Consider the following 21,678-nt stretch of genomic DNA (forward strand, 5'->3'; position numbering starts at 1 on the left):
AGAAATGAAGTGGTAAATTTGAATAATGCAGGATTTCAATTATAAATTAATGTGGATGCTAAAACTTCATCATCTTCTTCAGCTCTGGGTATTTGGCTCTTGGCTCCCATACTCTTCTTATTGTAAATGAGTTATGAAATATAATCTAGAAGAGGGGGAGCATTTCGATTGACCCAGTATCTACATAGCATTATTTTCTGCTATGAAAATAAGGTAGAAATACATATATAAATATTTTGCCCAAAGTTCTGAATATTTCATGTTTAAAATTCTATAACAGAATAGCAAATAAAAGTAATGAAGAGATGAACTAAAAATATGCAGCTATGAAAATTTAGACAATTTTCATATACATCTACTACATTACATAAAAGGGCAAAGATGAATTGGTGCCGCTGACTGTAAACATTATGGAATTTATGTAGTAAGTCATTCACATCTACATGTTATTATACATACATTGTACCCTCTTTCCACAAACACACAGGTGCTCACATATGTACATTTGATTCAGTGTGCATCATAAATTTTCTAAAGAAACTAAGTGTCTTATGAAAACTGTTAAAATAGTCATCTCCAATATGGACATAGCTATCAATATGTCATGTTCTAAGACCGTTCACTTATAACTACATAAATTATTTGCATATTGGATTCAAAAGTTAAGTTTTCAGTTAAATATGCAAGGTGTTTATAAAGAAATGAGAATGTTTTTACAAGCAATCAAGGAAAAGTGTCTCAGGTCATTATACAACCTACAGTCACATTTCTTGCTCTGCAGAACCAAGATAAACAAATACTGATGGGAGAAAGTGATTAATTCTAATCATGGGTTTACTTGTGTCTAACTATCTGACTATATCCTATCTTTATCTTTCTCTCTTCATAGAGCCTTTCTTTCCTGTCTTCTGATCTGATCTCCCCGTAAACCTCTGGTAAAACTACTCATGAACATTATCATTATGAAGCTTAGAAGAAAGGTCTCATAGTATAGAGGCCCTACATTCCACAGTATCACTTATAATTTTTTTTTTGACGAAAAGTATTGAGCTACTGTAACTCTGATCCAGTATTTATAACTACATTCATGAGCAATAAACATTCACATCATGGTGGATTATATCAAGTACCATATAATCATCATCATTAATAATTCCAGAAATTCCACTGCAAAACGATAAGTGGGACTATACAACACGGACATTAAATGAATGGAAAAAAAAAGCAGTCAGAAGTTGGTGACATAAAAGCTCTAATGATATAAGCAGTCAAGATACACATCTAAAAAAACTATTTATATCTACAAGGTGGCAAAAATATAAATTGTTCTAAGTACATAAAAAGGCAAAAATAAAAATTTTAAATGAATTCTCTGTGCGTGAAACTTATATTTTCATAAAAATATGATAAACAATGGCATACATTTAAATCCTGGCCTTTTCACCATCTTTGGCCAAAGGGCCTTGGTACCCTTCAGAAAATCTCTCTATATGCATTGTGGTAAATATTCATGCCTTTCATTTAGCATTTTATCCTGCATCATCATCATCATCATCATTATCATCACCATTATCATCACCATCACGTCTCTCTCTCTATAAAACATATATAAATATCATAAATACATGCATATAGATATAATGTATACATATAAATGTATATTATACAAACGATAGCCATATTTCTTGCACTGAGAAACCAAGATAAACAAATGTCAAAGGAAGTATATTTACATATATAACATACATATTCATACACATACATGTATATGACCACACAACAAAATATGATATGCATTTGCAAAAGAACCATGGGTGAGGCCAACAAGAGAGAAGGCTGAAACTGGCATATAAAATTCTTCAAAATCAATTTTAGCTTAAATTTTAAAAGGAATAGAAAAGATCATACCTGATGAATCAAAGGCCACCTCATTGCCTGGGCTTGGGCCTATATCAATAGATACCATTGGTAGAAGTTTCCGAAAGTCCCATATTTTTGTCACACCACAAGTGTCACAGGATGCAATCATGTGGCCCTTCAAAGCACAAGATAAAAAAAAAATTATTCACTCTATCTCAGAAAAATTGTAGTACTATGGGTCATTTTAAAAATCTATATGCTAAATTAAAAAAAAACCACAGGGACCTTTTTAGCCCTTAGTTTTCCTCATCTGTAAAATGAGCATATTGGACTTCTGAAGTCCCTTAGATATATGGCCAAAATATCCCTAGTGCCTAAAACATTGAATAGAATTTGCTTTCTTTTAAATAAAAAAGGGATCACTCAGTTCAAACACATGGTACCAACTTATATGAAGTTTCAGGAGAAAATCTCTCAGTAGATGGAGTTTTAGGGGAAATTACCCTCGCCTAGTCCCCACCAATTTTGATAATGTGATAAACTTAAAAAAGCAATACAGCATTCACCAAAGAGTTCATTTGTAGATGAAATTGATGACAACAAACACAATTTCTAAAAATTTAGATGAAATGTCTAAGGCTTTTCTCAAGTTCTTAGCAGTTTTACTGATTCCTGACTTTGCCAATCACTAAGCATGGTGCTGACAGGCGTAAAAGGGGTAGATGATACAGACAGCACTGACTTACCATGGAGGAACTGACAGACCAGGAAGAAAGACAGAGACACAAAGACATAAACCTATGCAAAGAGGTGGCATGCACTCAAGCAGCTGCAACTATAAAGAAAAATACTTGCAGAGGCCACAAAACTATGGAAATAGGAAGGACAAAAGGGGGTGGATTGGAAGGACACAGATATGTTTACTAATGTGACTAGATGGAGTGGATCCTAGCCTGAGTAATGATGAAACAACTATCATTTATTTTTAGATTCTGTAACTGTTGTCACTGGCAAAACAATGGCCTTGTCATGAATCTAATAAATGGGATGCTTAATTTTTTTATGACTTAAAAGGAACATGGAGAACTTGGCCCATCTTCAAGCATATGAGCAGGTATTATTGTGGTATTGAGGAGTTGTTCTCTAAAGACAGAAAGCAGGGAAAAAATAAATGGCAAACTCTGGCACAGAAGATATTGGTTAGAAATTCCAAATAATCTTTTGAATCTAAGGATTATGAGAACCTTAGGAACCAAGACTGAAAAGGTACTTTAGGAACTGTGGGAGTCGGGGGCAGAAGCAGCTCTAATGAGTGTATCAGCGTCTTCCCCACTCAGAGATTATCCAAGTTAAGTAAAGGCAGTTTTAGCCAGAACATTTGGACTGGCATTTCCAAACATCCTTACGCTGTAGCTACGAAGATGATTATTTTTGATAGCAGAGTGAGAGCAAAAGAGCCATGTAATGCCTAATTATGGCAAAACTATAGGTGGTATGCATCCCTGGGTGGTTTTTCCTGTGTATTTGTATTTTTTTCCTATAGTCTGTGTGCTCTTGGGGAAGACAGATGGGATATCGCGAGCTGCCTAAAGTCCAAGGCAGAAAATATGTTGAAGAGCTGGGCAAGGATTACTGTATGTCATGAGACTGCTGACAACTACATTCTTGACATGTTTAGTGCCCTTGTCAAGTTACTCTGACAATCAGAGCCTTAGAGAAACACCACAATTTTGTAGTCTACCTGTCCCACAACCATCGAGTATTCCACGGAGTTATTCATAGGCTGAATGAGAAAATGTAAGAACTTGTATAGGCGGCTGCTTGGGTGATGATGAAGCAGTGGTTCCATCAGTGCCTCAGGTTAAAATTGCATTGCCACTGTCTAAATGTGATGTTGTTTTTTTATGCTTTGTTCAAGAAGTTTTACGAGCTGACTGACCAAGCCTCAAAACATTTTCAATGGACTCTGTTAGAGCATCTTATATGCTTGGTAAACTGTGGCAATGAGGGATTGCCCATTGGATAAGCCCATTGGATTACATTTTTCTAATGCAAGGGGAAAGCCATTTCTTGAGGGACAGCTAGAGTTTTCAGTGTATTTGCTATATCTTATTTACACGTTAGAATGTTATGAAGAGTTAAGAAATTTTTGGAGCATTAAAGAATATAATAGTTGCCTAGAACAAACAACCACATCTCATCTTCTGTTATAAGGCAATTTTTTCAGGAGAGTACATAAATAAATCCTTAGGGAGATGTTCTTAACTGGGGGTCTGTGAATTTAAGAGAAAAATGTAATAATTATCCTTCAATATCATTAGTTTCCTCTTTAATCCGATGTATTTTATTTTGTTCATTCAAAACATTCTGAGAAAGGGCTTATAGACCAAAGGGCTTCATGACACAAAACAAAGTAAAAAAAAAATCCCCTGCTTTACCAGATAATTTCACTGTAGATGACTTTCCTTCTACTGCTCTCCTTACTATATATACAACTTATGTCACAGTTTACTTACATACATATGTTCCTTATCTTATTTTCATGACAACATGGAAAGAAAACTTTTGAATATCCATGTTTTAGACTGTTGGTACTCAGAGAATAATCTGCTATGTTAGTTTGAATATGAGAATTACCACCAATAGTGTCTTTGAGAAATGCTAGTAAGCATGGATTATTTTTCATTTAAATGTTCCCTTTAAAATATTTCAGGTAGGGAAAGAGTTTATTTGAATTTTGGGAAATAAGTATAGTGTTTGCATGTGAACGTTAACTATATACTAGTTGATGAGAACTTAAGATGGTGATAGTGATAACTGACTATACAGATGGTACTTTACATTTGTATAGCATTTTGCATTTCTCAGACTGCTTTCCCATGCATCATTTCAGCTGATCTTTTTCAACAGCAACGTTAAAGTAGCCCAGGCAAGTAGTATTATCCCCATTTTACAGGGAAGAGAATTGAAGTTTGGAGAGAGTAAATTAAATGTCTAAAGTTACTTGCTATGAAATGATAATAATCTAAATAGGGGTCAAATTTTATACCCAAGCACATATCATGTTATGCCACTTTCATACCCTATTGTAGAATTCTTAGAATTCTAATGTTGCTGAAAAAGCATTGTCCATAGAATGTGGGTGACCTTGAGCAAGTCACAGTATCTCTAGGTCTGTTTCATCTACAAAATGAGGGTGGTGGATTAGATGAACTCTAAGATTCCATTTAACTTTAACATTCTAGGATACTGTGCATAAAGAAAAACACACACACACACACACAACAACAATCTTGTACGGTCATCAAGCAAATGGCAGAGGTATTAAAACCCAGAAATTTCAATTGCTTTCAATATATGAAGGTAATGACCTGCAACTCAGTATTAAGGTATAACCATAATAAAAATGTTTAGGCTCATTAGAAGGAATATTAGAATTTCCAAACATTTTTAGTATTGATACATTAAAGAGAGTCCCTCAGGCTGGGTCTGAGCAGCATGAAAGGACCAAAAACATTACATCACACCTCAAAACTGATGGAGGCATCCTAGACACCCTTCTGGGGAGAGGAGATAAAAGAGCTGGGTGACAAAGCAGAGGCCAAAGGTAGAGAGGTTCACTATGTGAAGGAAACAGAATAGGGGAACACATGGGGCAAAGGTTCACTTCAGGTAGGAGGCACTGGAGAAAGGCATAGAGGAGCTTTAGAGACCTCACACAGCCACATTCCTTGTGATGTCATTTATTGAATGATAGATGGCAAGTGACCATGCTTTATAAGGATGGGCCTGTGTCCTGACAAAGGTGTGTCAGAAATGATTATTATAGCCCTCACACATTTTCAAATATGATTTTAAATTCCTCATTACCCAAATAACCCTTTTTAGAACAATATTCGCAAAAATGGGTTAAAAGTCACGGATATTTAAGTAAGAGTGTATGATTTTGATAAGATCATTAATTTAGGACAGTGAGGGACCATAGAGACCTTTGAGTCCAATTCCTCTATTTTACATAAAAGAAAACTGAGGCCCAGAAAAGTTGGGATTTGTTAAGGTCACATATATAGTGAATAGAAGAGCAAGGATCTGAACCCAGGTCCTAAGATATTAAAGTCATGGCTCTTCCCACTGGAATACTCTCCTTTTCAGTGTATGCCAGAAGAGACAATGAACTCAAAGCAATTAGTTTTTTTTAATTAAAGTTTTTTTTATTTTATAAACAATTTTTTACATATGTTTTTAAAACTTTGGATTACAAATTTCCTCCCTTCCTCCCTCCCCACGCACTCTTATTGAAAAGTCAAGCAACTCGATACAGGTTATATACGTGTAGTCATGTAAAACACTTCCACAGTAGTGATGTTGTGAAAAACTAAGTATATTTCCCTTCATCTTATCTTACTCCCCATTTATTCTATTCTCTCTTTTGACCCTCCCTCTTCAGAAGTGTTGGCTTCTGATTATCCCCTCCCTCAATCTGCCCTCCATTCTATCATACCCTTGCTCTCTTGACCACTTCCCTCGTTATTTTCCTGTAAGATAAGAGAGATTTCCATACCCAATTGTGTATGTTATTCCCTCCTTAAGCCAAATCCTATGACAGTAAGATTCAGTCATTCCCTCTCACCTTCTCCTGTTTTACCTCCACTGTAAAACCTTTTCTTGTCTGTTTCACGTGAGATAATTTACCCCATTCTACCTCTCCCTTTCTTCTTTTTCCAGTATAGTCATCTCTCACCCTTTAATTTTATTCTCCAGATATCACCCTTCATGTTCAACTCACCCTGTTACCTCTATCTATCCATCTATCAATATATACGTATATATAATTTTTTCCCTCCCACTACCCTAATACTGACAAAGGACTCATGACCTACAAGTATCATCTTTCCATGCAGGAATGTAAACAGTTCAACCTTAATAAGTCTCTTGTGATTTCTCTTTCCTGTTTACCTCTTCGTATTCCACTTGAGTCTTGTATTTGAAAGTCAAATTTTCTATTCAGCTCTGGTCTTTTTATCAAGAATGCTTGAAAGTCCCCTATTTCGCTGAATGACCATTTTTCACCCTGAAGGATCATACTCAGTTTTTCTGGGTAGGTGATTCTTGGTTGTAATTCTATCTCCTATGCCCTCCAGAATATTATATTCCATGCCCTCTGGTCCCTTAATGTAGAAGGTGCTAAATCTTGTGTCATCCTGATTGTGTTTCCATAATACTTGAATTGTTTCTTTCTGGCTGCTTGCAATATTTTTCTTTGACCTGGGAATTCTGGAATTTGGCTACAATAGGCCTAGGAGTTTTCTTCTGAGGATATCTTTCAGGAGGTGATTGTTGGATTCCTTTTCTCTTTCCTTTTAGCAATTTATTTTGATTTATCAACAATCACTTCCACATGTTTTTGAGTTTAAAATGTTTCTCCCCCTTCCTACCCCCTACCTCCCCAAGATGGTGCACAATCTGATATAGGCTACACATTTACATTCCTATTAAACATATTTTCACATTAGTGAAGTTGTAAGTAAAAATTAAAACCATTAGTAGGAACCATCAGAAAGAGGAAACAAAACTCAACAGAAGGGGAAAAAAATGATAGTGATTCAACTTCCATAGTTCTTTCTTTGGATGTGGGTAGAATTTTCTATTATGAGGCCTCTGGAGATGTCTTAGATCCTCGTAATGCTGAGAAGGGTAAGTTGAACAATATTAGTCATTGCACAATGTGACTGTTATTGTGTACAAGGACCTCTTGGTTCTGCTCACTTCACTCAGCATCAGACCATATAAGTCTTTCCAGGTTGTTCTGAAATCATCCTGTTCATCATTTCTTATACCACAATAGTATTCCATTACATTCATATACCACAACTTGCTCAGCCATTCCCCAATTGATGGACATCCTCTTAATTTCCAGTTCTTGGCCACCACTAAAAGAGCTGCTATGAATATTTTTGTATATGTGGGTCCTTTTATCATTTGTATGATCTCTTTGGGATATAGACCTAGAAGTGCTACTGCTGGATCAAAGGGTATGCACATTTTTATAGCCCTTTGGGCATAGTTACAAATTGTTCTCCAAAATGGTTGGATCATTTCACAACTCCACCAACAATGCATTAGTGTTCCAATTTTTCCACATCTTCAACATTTAGCATTTTCCTGTTTTGTCATGTTGGCCAATCTGATAGGTGTGATGTGGTACCTCAGAGTTCTTTTGATTTGCATTTCCCTAATCAATAATGATTTAGAACATTTTTTCATGTGACTATAGATGGCTTTAATTTCTTCATCTGAGAACTGTTCATATCCTTTGACCATTTATCAATTGGGGAATGGCTTGTGTTCTTATAAATTTGTCTTAATTCTCTAGGCCTTTATCAGAGAGACTGGTTGTAAAAATTCTTTGCCAATTTTCTACCTTCCTACTAATCTTAGTTGCATTGGCTTTGTTTGTGCAAAAACTTTTCAATTTAATGTAATCAAAATGATCCATTTTGCTTTTCATAATGTTCTCTATCTCCTGTTTGGTCATGAATTCTTCTGTTCTCCATAGATCTGAGGGTAAACTATTCCTTGTTCTCCCAGTTTACTTATATTATCAGCCCTTTATATCTAAGTCATGAACCCATTTTGACTTTATTTTGGTATATGGTGTGAGATTTGGGTCTATGCCTAGTTTCTGCCATACTCTTTTCCAGTTTTCCCAGCAGTTTTTTTCAAAGAGTGGGTTCTTATCCCAGAAGCTGGGGTCTTTGGGTTTATCAGATAATAGATTACTATAGTCATTGACTACTGTGTCTTGCATATTTAACCTATTCCACTGATCCACCTCCCTATTTCTTAGCCAGTACCAAGCAGTTTTGATGATTGCTGCTTTATAATACAATTTAAGATCTGGAATTGCTAGGCCACCTTCCCCTGCATTTCTTTTCATTAGTTCCTTTGATATTCTGGACCTTTTGTTTTTCCAAATGAATCTTGTTATTATTTTTTCTAACTCTATAAAGATTTTTTGGTAGTTTGATTGGTATGGCACTGAATAAGTAAATTAGCTTAGGTAGGATTGTCATTTTTATTATATTAGCTGGCCTACCCATGAGCAACTGATGTTTTTCCAATTATTTAGATCTGATTGTATTTGTGTGAAAAGTGTTTTGTAATTGTGTTCATAGAGTTCCTGGGTTTGTTTCAGGAGGTAGACTCCTAAATATTTTATAATGTCTACAGTAAGTTTAAATGGGATTTCTCTTTCTATCTTTTGCTGTTGGGCTTTGTTGGTAATATATAGAAATGCTGATGATTTATGTGGGTTTATTTTATAGCCTGCAACTTTGCTAAAGTTGTTTATTATTTCAAGTAGTTTTTTACTTGATTCTCTAGGATTCTCTAAGTATATCATCATGTCATCTGCAAAGAGTGATAGCTTTGTTTCTTCTTTGCCTATTCTAATGCCTTCAATTTCTTTTTCTTCTCTTATTGCTAAAGCTAAGGTTTCCAGTACAATATTGAATAACAGTGGTGATAATGGACATCCTTGTTTCACCCCGATCTTATTGGAAATGCTTCTAGCCTGTCCCCATTACATATAATGCTTGCTGAAGGTTTTAGATAATGCTATTTATTATTTTAAGGAAGACTCTATTTATACCTATGCTTTCTAGTGTTTTTAATAGGAATGGGTGTTGTATTTTATCAAAAGCTTTTTCTGCATCTATTGAGATGATCATGTGGTTTCTGTTGGTTTTGGTGTTGATATGCTCAATGATGCTGATAGTTTTCCTAATATTGAACCAACCCTGCATTCCTGGTACAAATCCTACCTGGTCATAGTGTATTATTTTTGTGATAAGTTGCTGCAATCTATTTGCTAGTATTTTGTTTAAAATTTTTGCATCTATATTCATTAGAGAAATTGGTCTATAATTTTCTTTCTCTATTTTGACTCTTCCTGGTTTAGGTATCAACACCATATTTGTATCATAAAAAGAATTTGGTAAGACTCCTTCTTCACCTATTTTCCCAAATAGTCTATATAGAATTGGAATTAATTGTTCTTTAAATGTTTGATAGAATTGCATGTAAATCCATCTGGCCCTGGAGATTTTTTCCTAGGGAGTTCATCAATGGCTTGTTCAATTTCTTTTTCTGAGATGGGGTTATTTAAGTATTTTACTTCCTCTTTGTTAATCTGGGCAATTTATATTTTTGTAAATATGTATCCATTTCACTAAGATTGTCAAATTTGTTGGCATATAGTTGGGCAAAATAATTCCTAATTATTGTTTTAATTTCCTCTTCCTTGGTGGTAGCTTCACCCTTTTCATTCTTGATACTAGTAATTTGGTTTTCTTTTTTTTTTTTAATTAAATTAACCAAAGGTTTATCTATTTTATTGTTTTTTCATAAAACCAGCTCTTAATTTTATTTATTAGTTCAATAGTTTTCTTAATTTCAATTTTATTAATTTTTCCTTTGGTTTTCAATATTTCTAATTTGGTGTTTAGTTGAGGATTTTTAATTTGTTCTTTTTCTAGTTTTTTTAGTTGTATGCCCAATTCATTAATCTCCTCTTTTTCTATTTTATTTATGTAAGCATTTAGAGATATAAAACTTCCCCTAAGAACTGCTTTTGCTGCATCCCATAAGTTTTGGTATGTTGTCTCATTATTGTCATTCTCTTGAATGAAATTATTGATTGTTTCTATGATTTGTTGTTTGACCCAATCATTTTTTAGGATTAGTTTCCAATTATTTTTTAGTCTATCTTTCCATGGCCCTTTATTACATATAATTTTTATTGCATCATGATCTGCAAAGGATGCATTTAATATTTCTGCCTTTCTGCATTTATGAGGTTTTTATGCCCTAGTACATGGTCAATTTTTGTGTATGTGCCATGTGCTGAAAAAAAGTATATTCCTTTCTATTCCCATTCAGTTTTCTCCAGAGGTCTATCATACCTAACTTTTCTAATGTTCTATTCACCTCCTTAACTTCTTTCTTGTTTATTTTGTGGTTAGATTTATCTAGTGCAGAGAGGGGGAGGTTCAGGCCCCCCACTAGTATAGTTTTGCTGTCTATTTCTTCCTGTAACTCCCTGAACTTCTCCTCTAAGAATTTGGATGCTATATCATTTGGTGCATATATGTTTAGTAATGATATTACTTCATTGTCTATGGTGCCTTTTAGCAGGATGTAGTTTCCTTCCTTATCTCTTTTGATTAGATCTATTTTTGCTTTTGCTTTGTCTGAGATCAGGATTGCTACCCCTGCTTTTTTACTTCAGCTGAAGCATAATATATTCTGCTCCAGCCTTTTACCTTTGCCTGTATGTGTCACTCTTTTTCAAATGTGTTTCCTGTAAACAACATATTGTAGGATTATGGTTTTTAATCCATTCTGCAATCCATTTCTCTTTTATGGGAGAGTTCATCCCATTCACTTTCACACTTATGATTACTATCTGTGTCTTTTTCTCCATCCTTTTCCCCCATTTATGCTTTTCTTTCTCCTTTTTCCTTTCCCCCTTCACTAGTGTTTTGCTTTTGACCACGCCTCCTTCAGTCCCTCCCCCTTTTATTATCCCTTTCCCTTTTCTTCCCCTTTAGTCTTACTGCTTCTTCCCTCCCTTCTTTCCCCCCTCCCTTTTCTTTCCCCTTTTCCCTCCTACTGCCTATAGGGCAAGTTAGATTTCTATACCTAACTGATTATGTTATGCCCTTCTTGAGCCAAATCTGATGAGAGTAAGGTTCAAACAATGCTCCCCCCTCCCTTCTTTCCCTCTGCTGTAATAGGATTTTGTGTCTTTTCCTGTAATGTAATTTACCCTTGTCTGCCTCCTCCTTTCTCAGTACATTTTCTAAGATCAGATTGATCCACTCATTTGGATCCATTTAACCCACTTGATTAGATTTTTTTTCATCATTATATCAAAATCAACTAATATCCACCCTCTTTATGTATACTCCTTTAATGGTGTAATAACAATACAGTTCTCAAGGTTGCAAGTCATCATTCCCTTGTAGGGTTTAAACAGCCCCCTTATTAACAACATATTGTATCTTTCTGTCCCATTTACCTTTTTATGTCCTTCTTGAGTCCTGTACTTGAAGATCAAATTTTTTGTTGAGCTCTGGTCTTTTTATCAGGAAAGTTTGGAAGTCTCCTATTTCGTTGAATATCCACCTCCTCCCTTGAAAAATGATGCTCATTTTTGCTGGGTAATTGATCCTTGGCTGCATTCCAAGCTCCTTTGCCTTATGGAATATCATGTTCCACCCTGTCTTTTAATGTAGAAGCTGCAAGGTCCTGTGTAATCCTGACTGTGGTTCCATGATATTTAAATTGTTTCTTTCTGGCTGCTTGCAGCACCTTCTCTTTCATCTGGTAATTTTGGAATTTTGCTATTATATTCCTTGGCGTTGTCAATTTGGGATCTCTTTCAGGTGGTGATGTGGATTCTTTCTATGGTTATTTTCCCTTCTGGTTCTAGGACTTCAGGTAGTTTTCCTTTATGATTTCCTGAAAGATACTGTCCAGGCTCTTTTTTTCATCATGATTTTCAGGTAGTCCAATAATTTTTAAATTGTCTCTCCTGAATCGATTTTCCAGGTGGTTGTTTTACTGATGAGGTATTTTATTTTCATCTTTTTTCATTTTTTTGTTTCTGTTTGACTGATTCTTGCTCTCATAGAGACATTAGTTTCCATTTGTCCAATTCTAGTTTTTAACAGATTGTTTTCTTCTGTTAGTTTTTGTACTTCCTTCTTCAATTGGCCAATTGTGTTTTTTAGGGACTTGTTTTCTTCAGTGTATTTTTTTTCCAATTGGCCAATTGTATTTTTGAAGGACTCTTCTACCTCTCTCATTTGACTATTAAAATCCTTCTTGAGCTCTTCTAAGAAGGCTTTTTGGGCTTCAGACCAGTTCATATTCCCTTTTGTTGTTGCAGATGTGGGTTTGTTGACAATGTTGTCCTCTTCAGAATTTCTGTCTTGATCTTCACTCTTCTCATAATATGAATCTATGGTACGTTTCTTTTTACTCATGGTGTTTCTTTATTCCCTGGCCTTTAAAGAGATTGAGCTCTCCTGCTGGGGAACAGAGGGCACTGACCCAAGCTTCTTGTGTTGGGAGCCTAGGTCTTGGTCACTGGCTTTGTGTGCTGGGGCCTCTTATGTTGGCAATTGGAGGCTGTAGGTTTCTGGCAGCTTACCTGTGTTGGGCTGGAATCAGCAAGGCTGGAACTTTCAGGCAATTCTAGGTTGCCTGCTTTTCCTTTCCTTTAGCTTTCTTCAGCTCCTTTTAGATGGGTGCTGCAGGGTGTTTATCTGCCTGGGGCCCCTGCAGTATTGTCTCCCTCATTTCTGCTAATGCACTGGGAGATTCCTTTGAGGTAGAGTGCCGAGGCACCTGGTGGTTTTCTGAGCTGGTTTCCACTGGTCCCCCCCCCCCTCACTGAGGCACTCAGAGGTCCAGGTGTTGGTGTTTGCCTGTTCTACCACCTGGGCTTCAGGATTTCTTCACAATTGGAGGCTGCAGGGCTCTGACAGCTCACCTGGTGTTGGGCTGGAACCAGCAAGGCTGGGGCTTTAGGAAGCCTTTAGGTTGTTTTCTTCACCTCCTTTCAGATGAATACCACAGGGTACTTATCTGCCTGGGGCCCCTTGTTGTTCTGCCTCCCTTATTTTTGTTGAGGCACTGGGAGACCCGTTTGCTGGGCTGCTGCACTGCTGTTCCCTGTCTTTCTCCTAGTTCAGCTGCTCCAGGGTTTTTTCTGAGGTGATATTTTCTGGGTTTTCAGAGTTTGATAGGGGAGAGTTAGAGCAACTACCTTTTCACTCAACCATCTTGGCTCCTGGAAGTTGAAGTCGATTGGTCGATTTTTTCCAGTTCTCTTTTGCCCTCTGGTTCTAAAATATCAGGGCAGTTTTCCTTGATAATTTCTGGAAAGATGATGTCTAGGTTCTTTTTTTGATCATGGTTTTCAGATAGTCCAGTCATTTTTAAGTTCTCTCTCCTGGATCTATTTTTCCAGATCAGTTGTTTTTCCAATGAGATATTTCACATTCTCTTCTATTTTTTCATTCTTTTGGATGACTTTTACATGTCTTTATTTCTCATAAAGTCACTAGCTTCCAATTGCTCTATTCTAATTTTTAAGGAAGTATTTTTTTCAGTAAGCTTTTGGACTTCCTTTTTCCATTTGGCCAATTTTTCTTTTTAGGGCATTATTCTCCTCATTGGCTTTTTGGACCTTTTTGTCCATTTGGGTTAGGCTATTTTTTAAGGTGTTATTTTCTTCAGTAATTTTTTTTTGGGTCCCTTTTAGCAAGCCGTTGACTTATTTTTTCCATGATTTTCTTGTATCACTCTCAGTTTTTCCTTTACTTCTCTTACTTGCTTCTCAAAATCCTTTTTGAGCTCTTCCATGGCCTGGGATGAATTATATTTTTCTTGGAGGCTTTAGATGTAGGAGCTTTGACTTTGTTATCTTCTTCTGGTTCTATGTTTTGATCTTCTTTGTCACCAAAGATAATATAGTCTTACTCTTTTTGTGCTGCTTGCTCATGAATGCAGCCAATTACTTGAGTTATAAACTTTTTGTTAAGTTGGGGTCTGTTTTCAGAGTGGAGAATGTACTGTCCTAAGCTTCAGGGATTTTGTGCAGCTGTTTTCAGAGATACTTTTAGGGACCTGTAAATGTTCAGTTCTTCCAAAATGCTATGATCAAGGGCGAGGTGTTTACTCCTTTCCTGGCCTCTGCTCTGGTCTGTGAGTGACCACAAGCACTCTTTTCTACCTTGGTATTGTTAGGAGGATCTCTTCTTCACAGCCACTACCAGCTCCACCACGCCAGCACTCCTCTTTACCCCAGGACCCCAGAACTGTGACCCAGATCCAAGCACGGGCAAAGCAAGAGAATCCTGCCTCAGCAAAGAGATCCTTGCAATCCCCCTTTGATCAGCTTCTCCATTCCCCCTTAGTCTGTGGGCCTGAAGCTCAGGAGGCAGCCACTGCCCCAGGGCCAAGCTTGGGAACTGTAGCTGAGACATCCGTGCTTCTCTCTCACCACAGACACAGACTTTTCCCACTGACTTTTGGCTTTGGTATTCATGGGTTGAGAAGTCTAGAAACCACCACAGCTCCCTGTGATTCAGTCCTCTGAGGCCTGCTCCAAATTCGCTGCAGCCTGTGGGCCCATGCCGAACTGTGCTCCTCTTCCAGATGGGTGAGATATACCTTTCTTATCAACCACCAGGTTGTCTTGGGCTGGAAATTTGTTTCACTCTGTCTTTTTGTGGGTTCTTCTGCTTTAGAATTTGTTTAGAGCCATTTTTTATATCAACTCAAAGCAATTAGTAAATATTAAAGTCTGATGTAAACATGAGCTGTCATCCACCCCTCTCTATGGTCATCCTTTTAATTCTCTCTCTTGTAAAATGATGGCACTGTCTCAACTCTGTAGCTTCATAACTTTTTGAGAAGCAAGGAAAAGTAAGAAAGTAATCATTTTTTCAGAAGTGAGGTCACCTGAGGAGAAGGTTCTGTGAAACACTATTACTGACTTCTTTAAAAAAAAAAAAAAGAGGTGGCCAAGACGAATAAATGATCACAAAAGATATTTGTATTATTCTATGCCCAGTTGGCCTCAGCTAAAATTGTGCAAAGAAGTCCTCTTCCAAACCACTTCCCTAAGAACTGTCTTTACCTTACTCTCTGTCATGCCTCCTCTAAATGAAGACTTTACCAGTTATAGCTCTTTTTCCATGTTATATTGCTATTGATATCATATGACTGATCAAAATCAGAAGGATTCTGTAAAAACTGAAATGTTTATTCTGGTCTTTGAGAAATAAGAAATATTATTCTTTAGGTAGGAAACAGACTATTTTATGGGGATTTAAAGATGGGGAGTTTAAACAATTGGTCACAATAACTATAACAATGTAAATGGGGAAAAAAAAACACAACTGAACACTATAATTATAATGATCAAATTTGACCCCAGAGAAGAGATGAGAAAATACATATTCCTCTTTTCTTTGAAGAGGTGGGAAACAGGGGTATGAATAACTGCATATATAGTCAGACTGAGATGATTTGTTGTTTGCTTCTATTGAACTGCCCTTTTTCTTTTCTTTTTTATTCTTTGTTCAAGGGAGGGATATTTGAGTGATAAACAGGAGGGATATATTTGGAAATGAAGGTGGTAAAGTAACAAGATATATACATTTTTAAAAGAATATACATATATAAATTTATATATATGCATATGTGTATATCTATCTACATCTATCTATCTATCTATCTATCTATCTATCTATCTATCTATCTATCTATCTTCACACAGAGAGAAAGAGACCAAGAGGTTTAGATGTTCAAATCTTCCATTGAAATAAGTAAATATCTTTGTTATATAGAAATGCCTTTGAGTTCTGAAAGATAATGATAGAAAAGAACTCATTTTTGCAGGTCTAACTCTAAGAAAGCCTTAAAGTATGGTTTAAGTGATAGACCATATGCCTATCCTTTGAGGGCAAACCTAGATATATCCAGAGAGGTTTATCACTAAAAAGTTAGCAGTAGTGTCAGACATTGTGCACTAATCTGCATCCATACTCCAAGCACACTGGAATCAGATTAAAATATAACTAATAAATATTTTAAAAAATAAATATAAATTCAATAAAACACAACATATTGGAATTTTAGGACAATGAGTTAGATACAGGGGTTCTTGGGGGTCTGTGAACTTTTTAAAAATGTTTTGATAACTGTTTCAGCATGATCAGTTTCCTTTGTAATCATGTATCTTATTTTATGTTGAAAAATATTATTCTGAGAGGAGATCCATAGCTTCACCACACTGCCAAAGATCCATGATATAAAAAAATTAAGAAGCTCTGATTTAGAAAGTTATGCCATTTTTCTAATAATGAAGTGATGAAGGATGAGAGTAGGACTCAGTAATGCTATGAAAATGGATATAAAGTCATATTGATACCTCTTGAGAAAGATCACTGATTGTTTGTGGTGGCAATTCATTCCTCCATCTAGAATATCAGTAAAGATTCCCAGAGAGGGGGGGATTAATCCTCATTTGGCCCTTATCATTTACTGCCTTGTGTTGGTAATGTTTATATATGCACGTTACAAGCACATACTTTATCTCACTAGCTTTATTCTTACTTTATTTCACTAGTTCCATGCAAGTTTCTAACTACCACCTAAACCATGTCTTACTCATCTCTGCTTCCCCAATATCTAAAACAATGTCTAGCAGGTAGGAGATATTCAACAAATATTTTTGGATTGATTAATTTCCTAGGTATATGCTAATTAATGCGGTAAGCATAAGTTGGTCTAACTTCATTTCATGCTCAGCATGGTGCCCAGACAATGAACTTATGCAAGTAAAAAGAATGGGGCCCAAAAAAGCACTTGAAAACCTTTGTATTATAAGAGCAATTCTTACAACTATGTTTTATTCAAGGAGAAATGGAAATTACTAGCATGGTGTGTGAAACTAATGCATTCTGCCTCTGGCACTAAGCCTCTCCTAAAAGTTCTAAAGATATATTTTATAATTCTCATATGAGTTTCCTTCATTTTCATTCTCATTATTGGCATTAATTCAGATATTCACGTGTGAGATCTTTGTCTTTGCACTGAGGTTTCCTTCTGATATGCTTGGTTATATTACTGCATACTTTCTGTGACATAGGTACAGAGTAACATATCATAATGCCAAATCAGGAGACTGTGATTTCTGAAATATGAATGAATAAGGCACAGAGATTTAAAGTTAAAACTAAAGCTTTGAATCCAATATCTGAAAAGTGAAGCTCTGTTGAATTGGTTTTGTCTGTGCCTCACTGTTTACTTCAATAGAGAAATTTCAATTCTGTTGCTGGTCCTAATAGTAAATTGAATTACACAGCCTTTTTACATTTCAAAGAGATCAAATGTCATAAATTGGTTCTTCTCCTTTCCCTAGTCTCAATCCTTCTGCACCCTGTTCCTTCGTGATTTCATCACTTCCATGGTCTCAATTCTTACCTCTATATTGTCACACCAGACCTTTCTTATGAGCTCAAGATCAACATTTCCAGCTTGTTGTTAGATATGATGACCTTAATATCCTTCTAGAACTCAAAACTCAACATGTCTAAAGTAAACTCACAACCCTTCTCTGAACTGCTCTTGCTCGTAACTTTCCTCTTTCTGTAAATCTTATTACTATCCTTTCCCTTTCAGTTACCAGACTCCTTTGAATCCATTCTCCTTTGTCTCAAAACATCCAATCAATAGCTAAATTCTATTGATTTTACCTTTGTAATGTTTCTTCCATTTGTTACTTCTATCCATTCCTACTGTCAACAATTTCGTGGAGTCTCCATTACTCCTTGCTTGAGCTACTGCCATATTCTCTTAATTGATGTTTGAATGTATCTCTTTCTGTGTCCTTCTCCAATCTGTCTTACACACACTCTTCAGAATAATTTTCCTAAAGCAAAGTGCTGATTAGATCACTTTCTTAGCCCCAAAGCCTCTAATTATTTCTCATCACCTATAGGGTAGCCAAAATTCCAAAGGATGACATTAGAGATCCTCTATGAACCAGCCTCAGTGCTATCTTCTATCATTTTACTTTCTCAATTTTGATGCACCAAAGGGATTTCTGATGATATCTGATTTCCTAGACAAATTGGAATATATTCCATTTCTGAATATACTGTAATTTTCTTCTGTGTCCTTACTGTGGGCAGCTAGGTGGAGTAATGGATAGAGTGCTGTGGCTGGAATCAGGAAGACTCCTCCTGAGTTTAAATCTGACCTCAGGCACTTACTAGCTATGTGATCCTGAGCAAGTCACTTAACCCTGCTGTTTGCCTCAGTTTCTTAAATGAGCTGGAGAAGAAAATGGCAAACTAATTCAATATCTTTGCCCTCCCCCCAAAAAAAAAACCCAAATAGAGTTGGATATGATTGAAAAATGACTGAACAACAACAAAAAAAGTCCTTGCTCATTATCTTCCTTGTACCTAAAACAATAAACTTTCCTGCACCTTCACCTACTGACATTCCATCACCCATCACTGTGCCTTTGCACAGAATATCCCACATGCCTGGAATGCCCTCCCTAATCAACTCTGTCACTTAAAATCATTATCTTCTTTTAAGACTTGGCTCAGGTACCACTATCTACTTAAAGTCATTTCTGCTCTTTCCAGGTTTTAGTGATCTCTTCTTCCTCTTAGGCCTTTGCATTTAATTATCTATGTATTGGTGGAGAGCAGTAAGGGCTGGATTTGAGTTAGAGGATAGTGGTTCAAATTCTTGATACGTGACTTGCTCTTTGTGTCAGTCTGGGCAAGTCTCTTGACCTGGTTGGGCCTCATTTTGCTCATGATTAAAATGAGAGTGTTGAAGATCTATCAGATGACTTTCACCTCTAAATCAATGCACTAAAATACAAGTTGAAATGTGAAAAGTGCATAGGAAAGGACAAATAGAATGTCATGAGATATGTAAGGAGGGAGAGATGAATCGAGCTGTGAACATGGTAGAAGGACTCATGAAAGAGGTGGCTCCTGGACCAGAAAGGGGACTTTAATATGGAGAGAGATTTTAATCAATAAAGATGTGAAAACAATCCCTTATAAGCATGACAGACAGCTATGCTTAATTATATTTAGGAGTGGATAGCCCAAATTTGAGTGCCTTATAAGGTCACATTTGAATGACCAAAAGTATGCATAGCATTGGAGAAAATAAAGTTTTACTCTTCACATTCTAACTAGAAATAGAAACAGAAGGAAAAAGGAAGTATTAAGCAAATGGAGAGATGGTTCACAATTTTTTTCTTGGAGAAGAAAATAAAAGAGTTGGCTATGTTGGTTTTATCATGTGCTCAAAAGAAGAAAGAAACTTCATTTCATGGGTTATCTGATCACCTTTTATTGCAATGTGTATTATAAGCATTTGCAAAAAGCCTACCATGAAAATAATTGTAACTTCTATATCACCATCTTGTACAAAAGATGAAGGGGTAGGAAAATTTCATTAAGAACCTGATAAGATACTCCAGAATTAAATCAACACTTCCTTGGATGTGACTTTAATGCAAAGATGGGAATAGGAAAGGAAAGGACGGTGAAAAATATGTTGGAAAATATGGTTCAGGTGCTGGGAGTGAGAGAGGCCAAAGACTTGTAGACTACACAGAAGCCTCAGACCTATATATCAAAGATAATTTCTTTGAAAAATGAATTTGAGGCTACTGGACAATTCAAGCACTGAAAAACATAAAACAATGGAATGGATGATTTTGAGGACTGGTCTGTTGCTAGGCCCTGACTTACAGAAGTATCTTCACTTTTGACTACTTATTGATCCAGTTACATACTAGGAAATTCCTCTGTACCCAATAACTGGTTTGGTCAGCTACAATTAGGGTTAAGAAAGAAATTCTAGCAAAGTCTTAGCTTAATAAACTTAATTTGTGCAAAATTATCAAACTTTCCTAATCACAATGTGCTTGTGGCCAATGAGGGTGGAAGGGGTCAAAGTCCAGACCACCTGACAGGTGACTGCCCCTTAGGTCCCTCTCCCATTCTGTACCTGTGAATCTTCCCCACAAAAACACTCAGATATAAGGGCAGAGACGAAGAAATTTAGAGTCTCAATTGGGGTACTTGCCCCACAAAACACTTGAGCCACCGTTGTTTATGTACCCATGGGACTGTTAGATTAGGGAGTTGCAAGCCTGCTTGCCTATGAGTAATAAATTGCCTGACTCATGATCCTTATCAGTACCACCTCACCCACAATCTCCTCATAATGATATATTAAATCAGGAGGATTACAGGAGGCAACTAATACTATGGAAAGAACACTCTGAAGTCAGAGAACTAGGTTAAAACCCCACTTTTGATGCCACTACCTATGTGACCTTGGGTAAGTGCCTTAACCTCCCTGGACCTCAGTTTCCTTATTTATAAAATGAGGGGGTTAGACTGGATGGCCACTGAGTTCTAGCTCTCTATCCTATAACTCATATTTAAGCAGCTAAGTAGTAGAGTGGATAGAATGCTGGGCATGGTGTTAGGAAGACCTGAGTTGAAATACTGCCTCCAACATTTATGATCTGGACAAATAATTTAACTTCTCCTGGCCTCAGTTTCCTCATATGTAAAATGAGGTTGGAGTTGCTGCCCTCTAAGACCTCTTCCCAAATCTATGATTCATTGATGATCTTATGCTCATTACTGATATGAGAGTTATGCCCTGAACCAACTGTCTATGGACAATCAGAGCACTGGCTTATTAGAACACACATCAAAATCAAATTTATTTGAAATAAAATTTATTGAATAAAATTTACTTGAAATAAAATAAAAAAAATAAAAGAGATATATGCAATTGAAATAACTCTGATCTGGCCTACTTGCAGAAGTTATTGTTACTGAAAGATGAGAAATAGGTGGAGAAAAAGAAATCTACATTGATTCTAATAATATCATAACAAAATTTAACCAATATAAATCAATTGCCAAAATGAATATTGTTTTGGCAAGTGAGCTGAATGTTTCCTAGTTAAGTAGTAAGAAGTGGTACTAAAGGTAATACTGATTTAAAATATGAACTTTGTAAAGTATTAAGAAAAATAGTGGAACAGAATAGTTACACAACATATTGAAGCAAATGCATCTAGTAGCCTAGTATTCAATAAACCCTCTTTACTAGGATAAGAAGACGATATTTTCTAAAAAATTCTGAGAAAATTTGAAGAAACTGGAAACCTCTCAT

At 36.1% G+C, this 21,678-nt stretch overlaps 1 protein-coding gene across 1 annotated transcript in view; it reads right to left on the reverse strand.

Moving 5' to 3' along the window:
- The window catches only part of SPAG16 (sperm associated antigen 16), a 1,202,663-nt gene that overhangs the window by 316,056 nt on the left and 864,929 nt on the right, over positions 1 to 21,678 (reverse strand). Inside the window, exon 15 of the mRNA XM_078147281.1 lies at positions 1,909 to 2,035. Coding sequence (XP_078003407.1) covers positions 1,909 to 2,035 — 127 coding nt within the window. The remainder of the gene's footprint in view (positions 1 to 1,908; positions 2,036 to 21,678) is intronic.

The sequence above is a fragment of the Phascolarctos cinereus genome, unplaced genomic scaffold, assembly GCF_003287225.1.
Source record: "Phascolarctos cinereus isolate Bilbo 61053 unplaced genomic scaffold, phaCin_HiC Scaffold_7;HRSCAF=346, whole genome shotgun sequence".
In the NCBI taxonomy this organism is placed as follows: Eukaryota; Metazoa; Chordata; class Mammalia; order Diprotodontia; family Phascolarctidae; genus Phascolarctos; species Phascolarctos cinereus.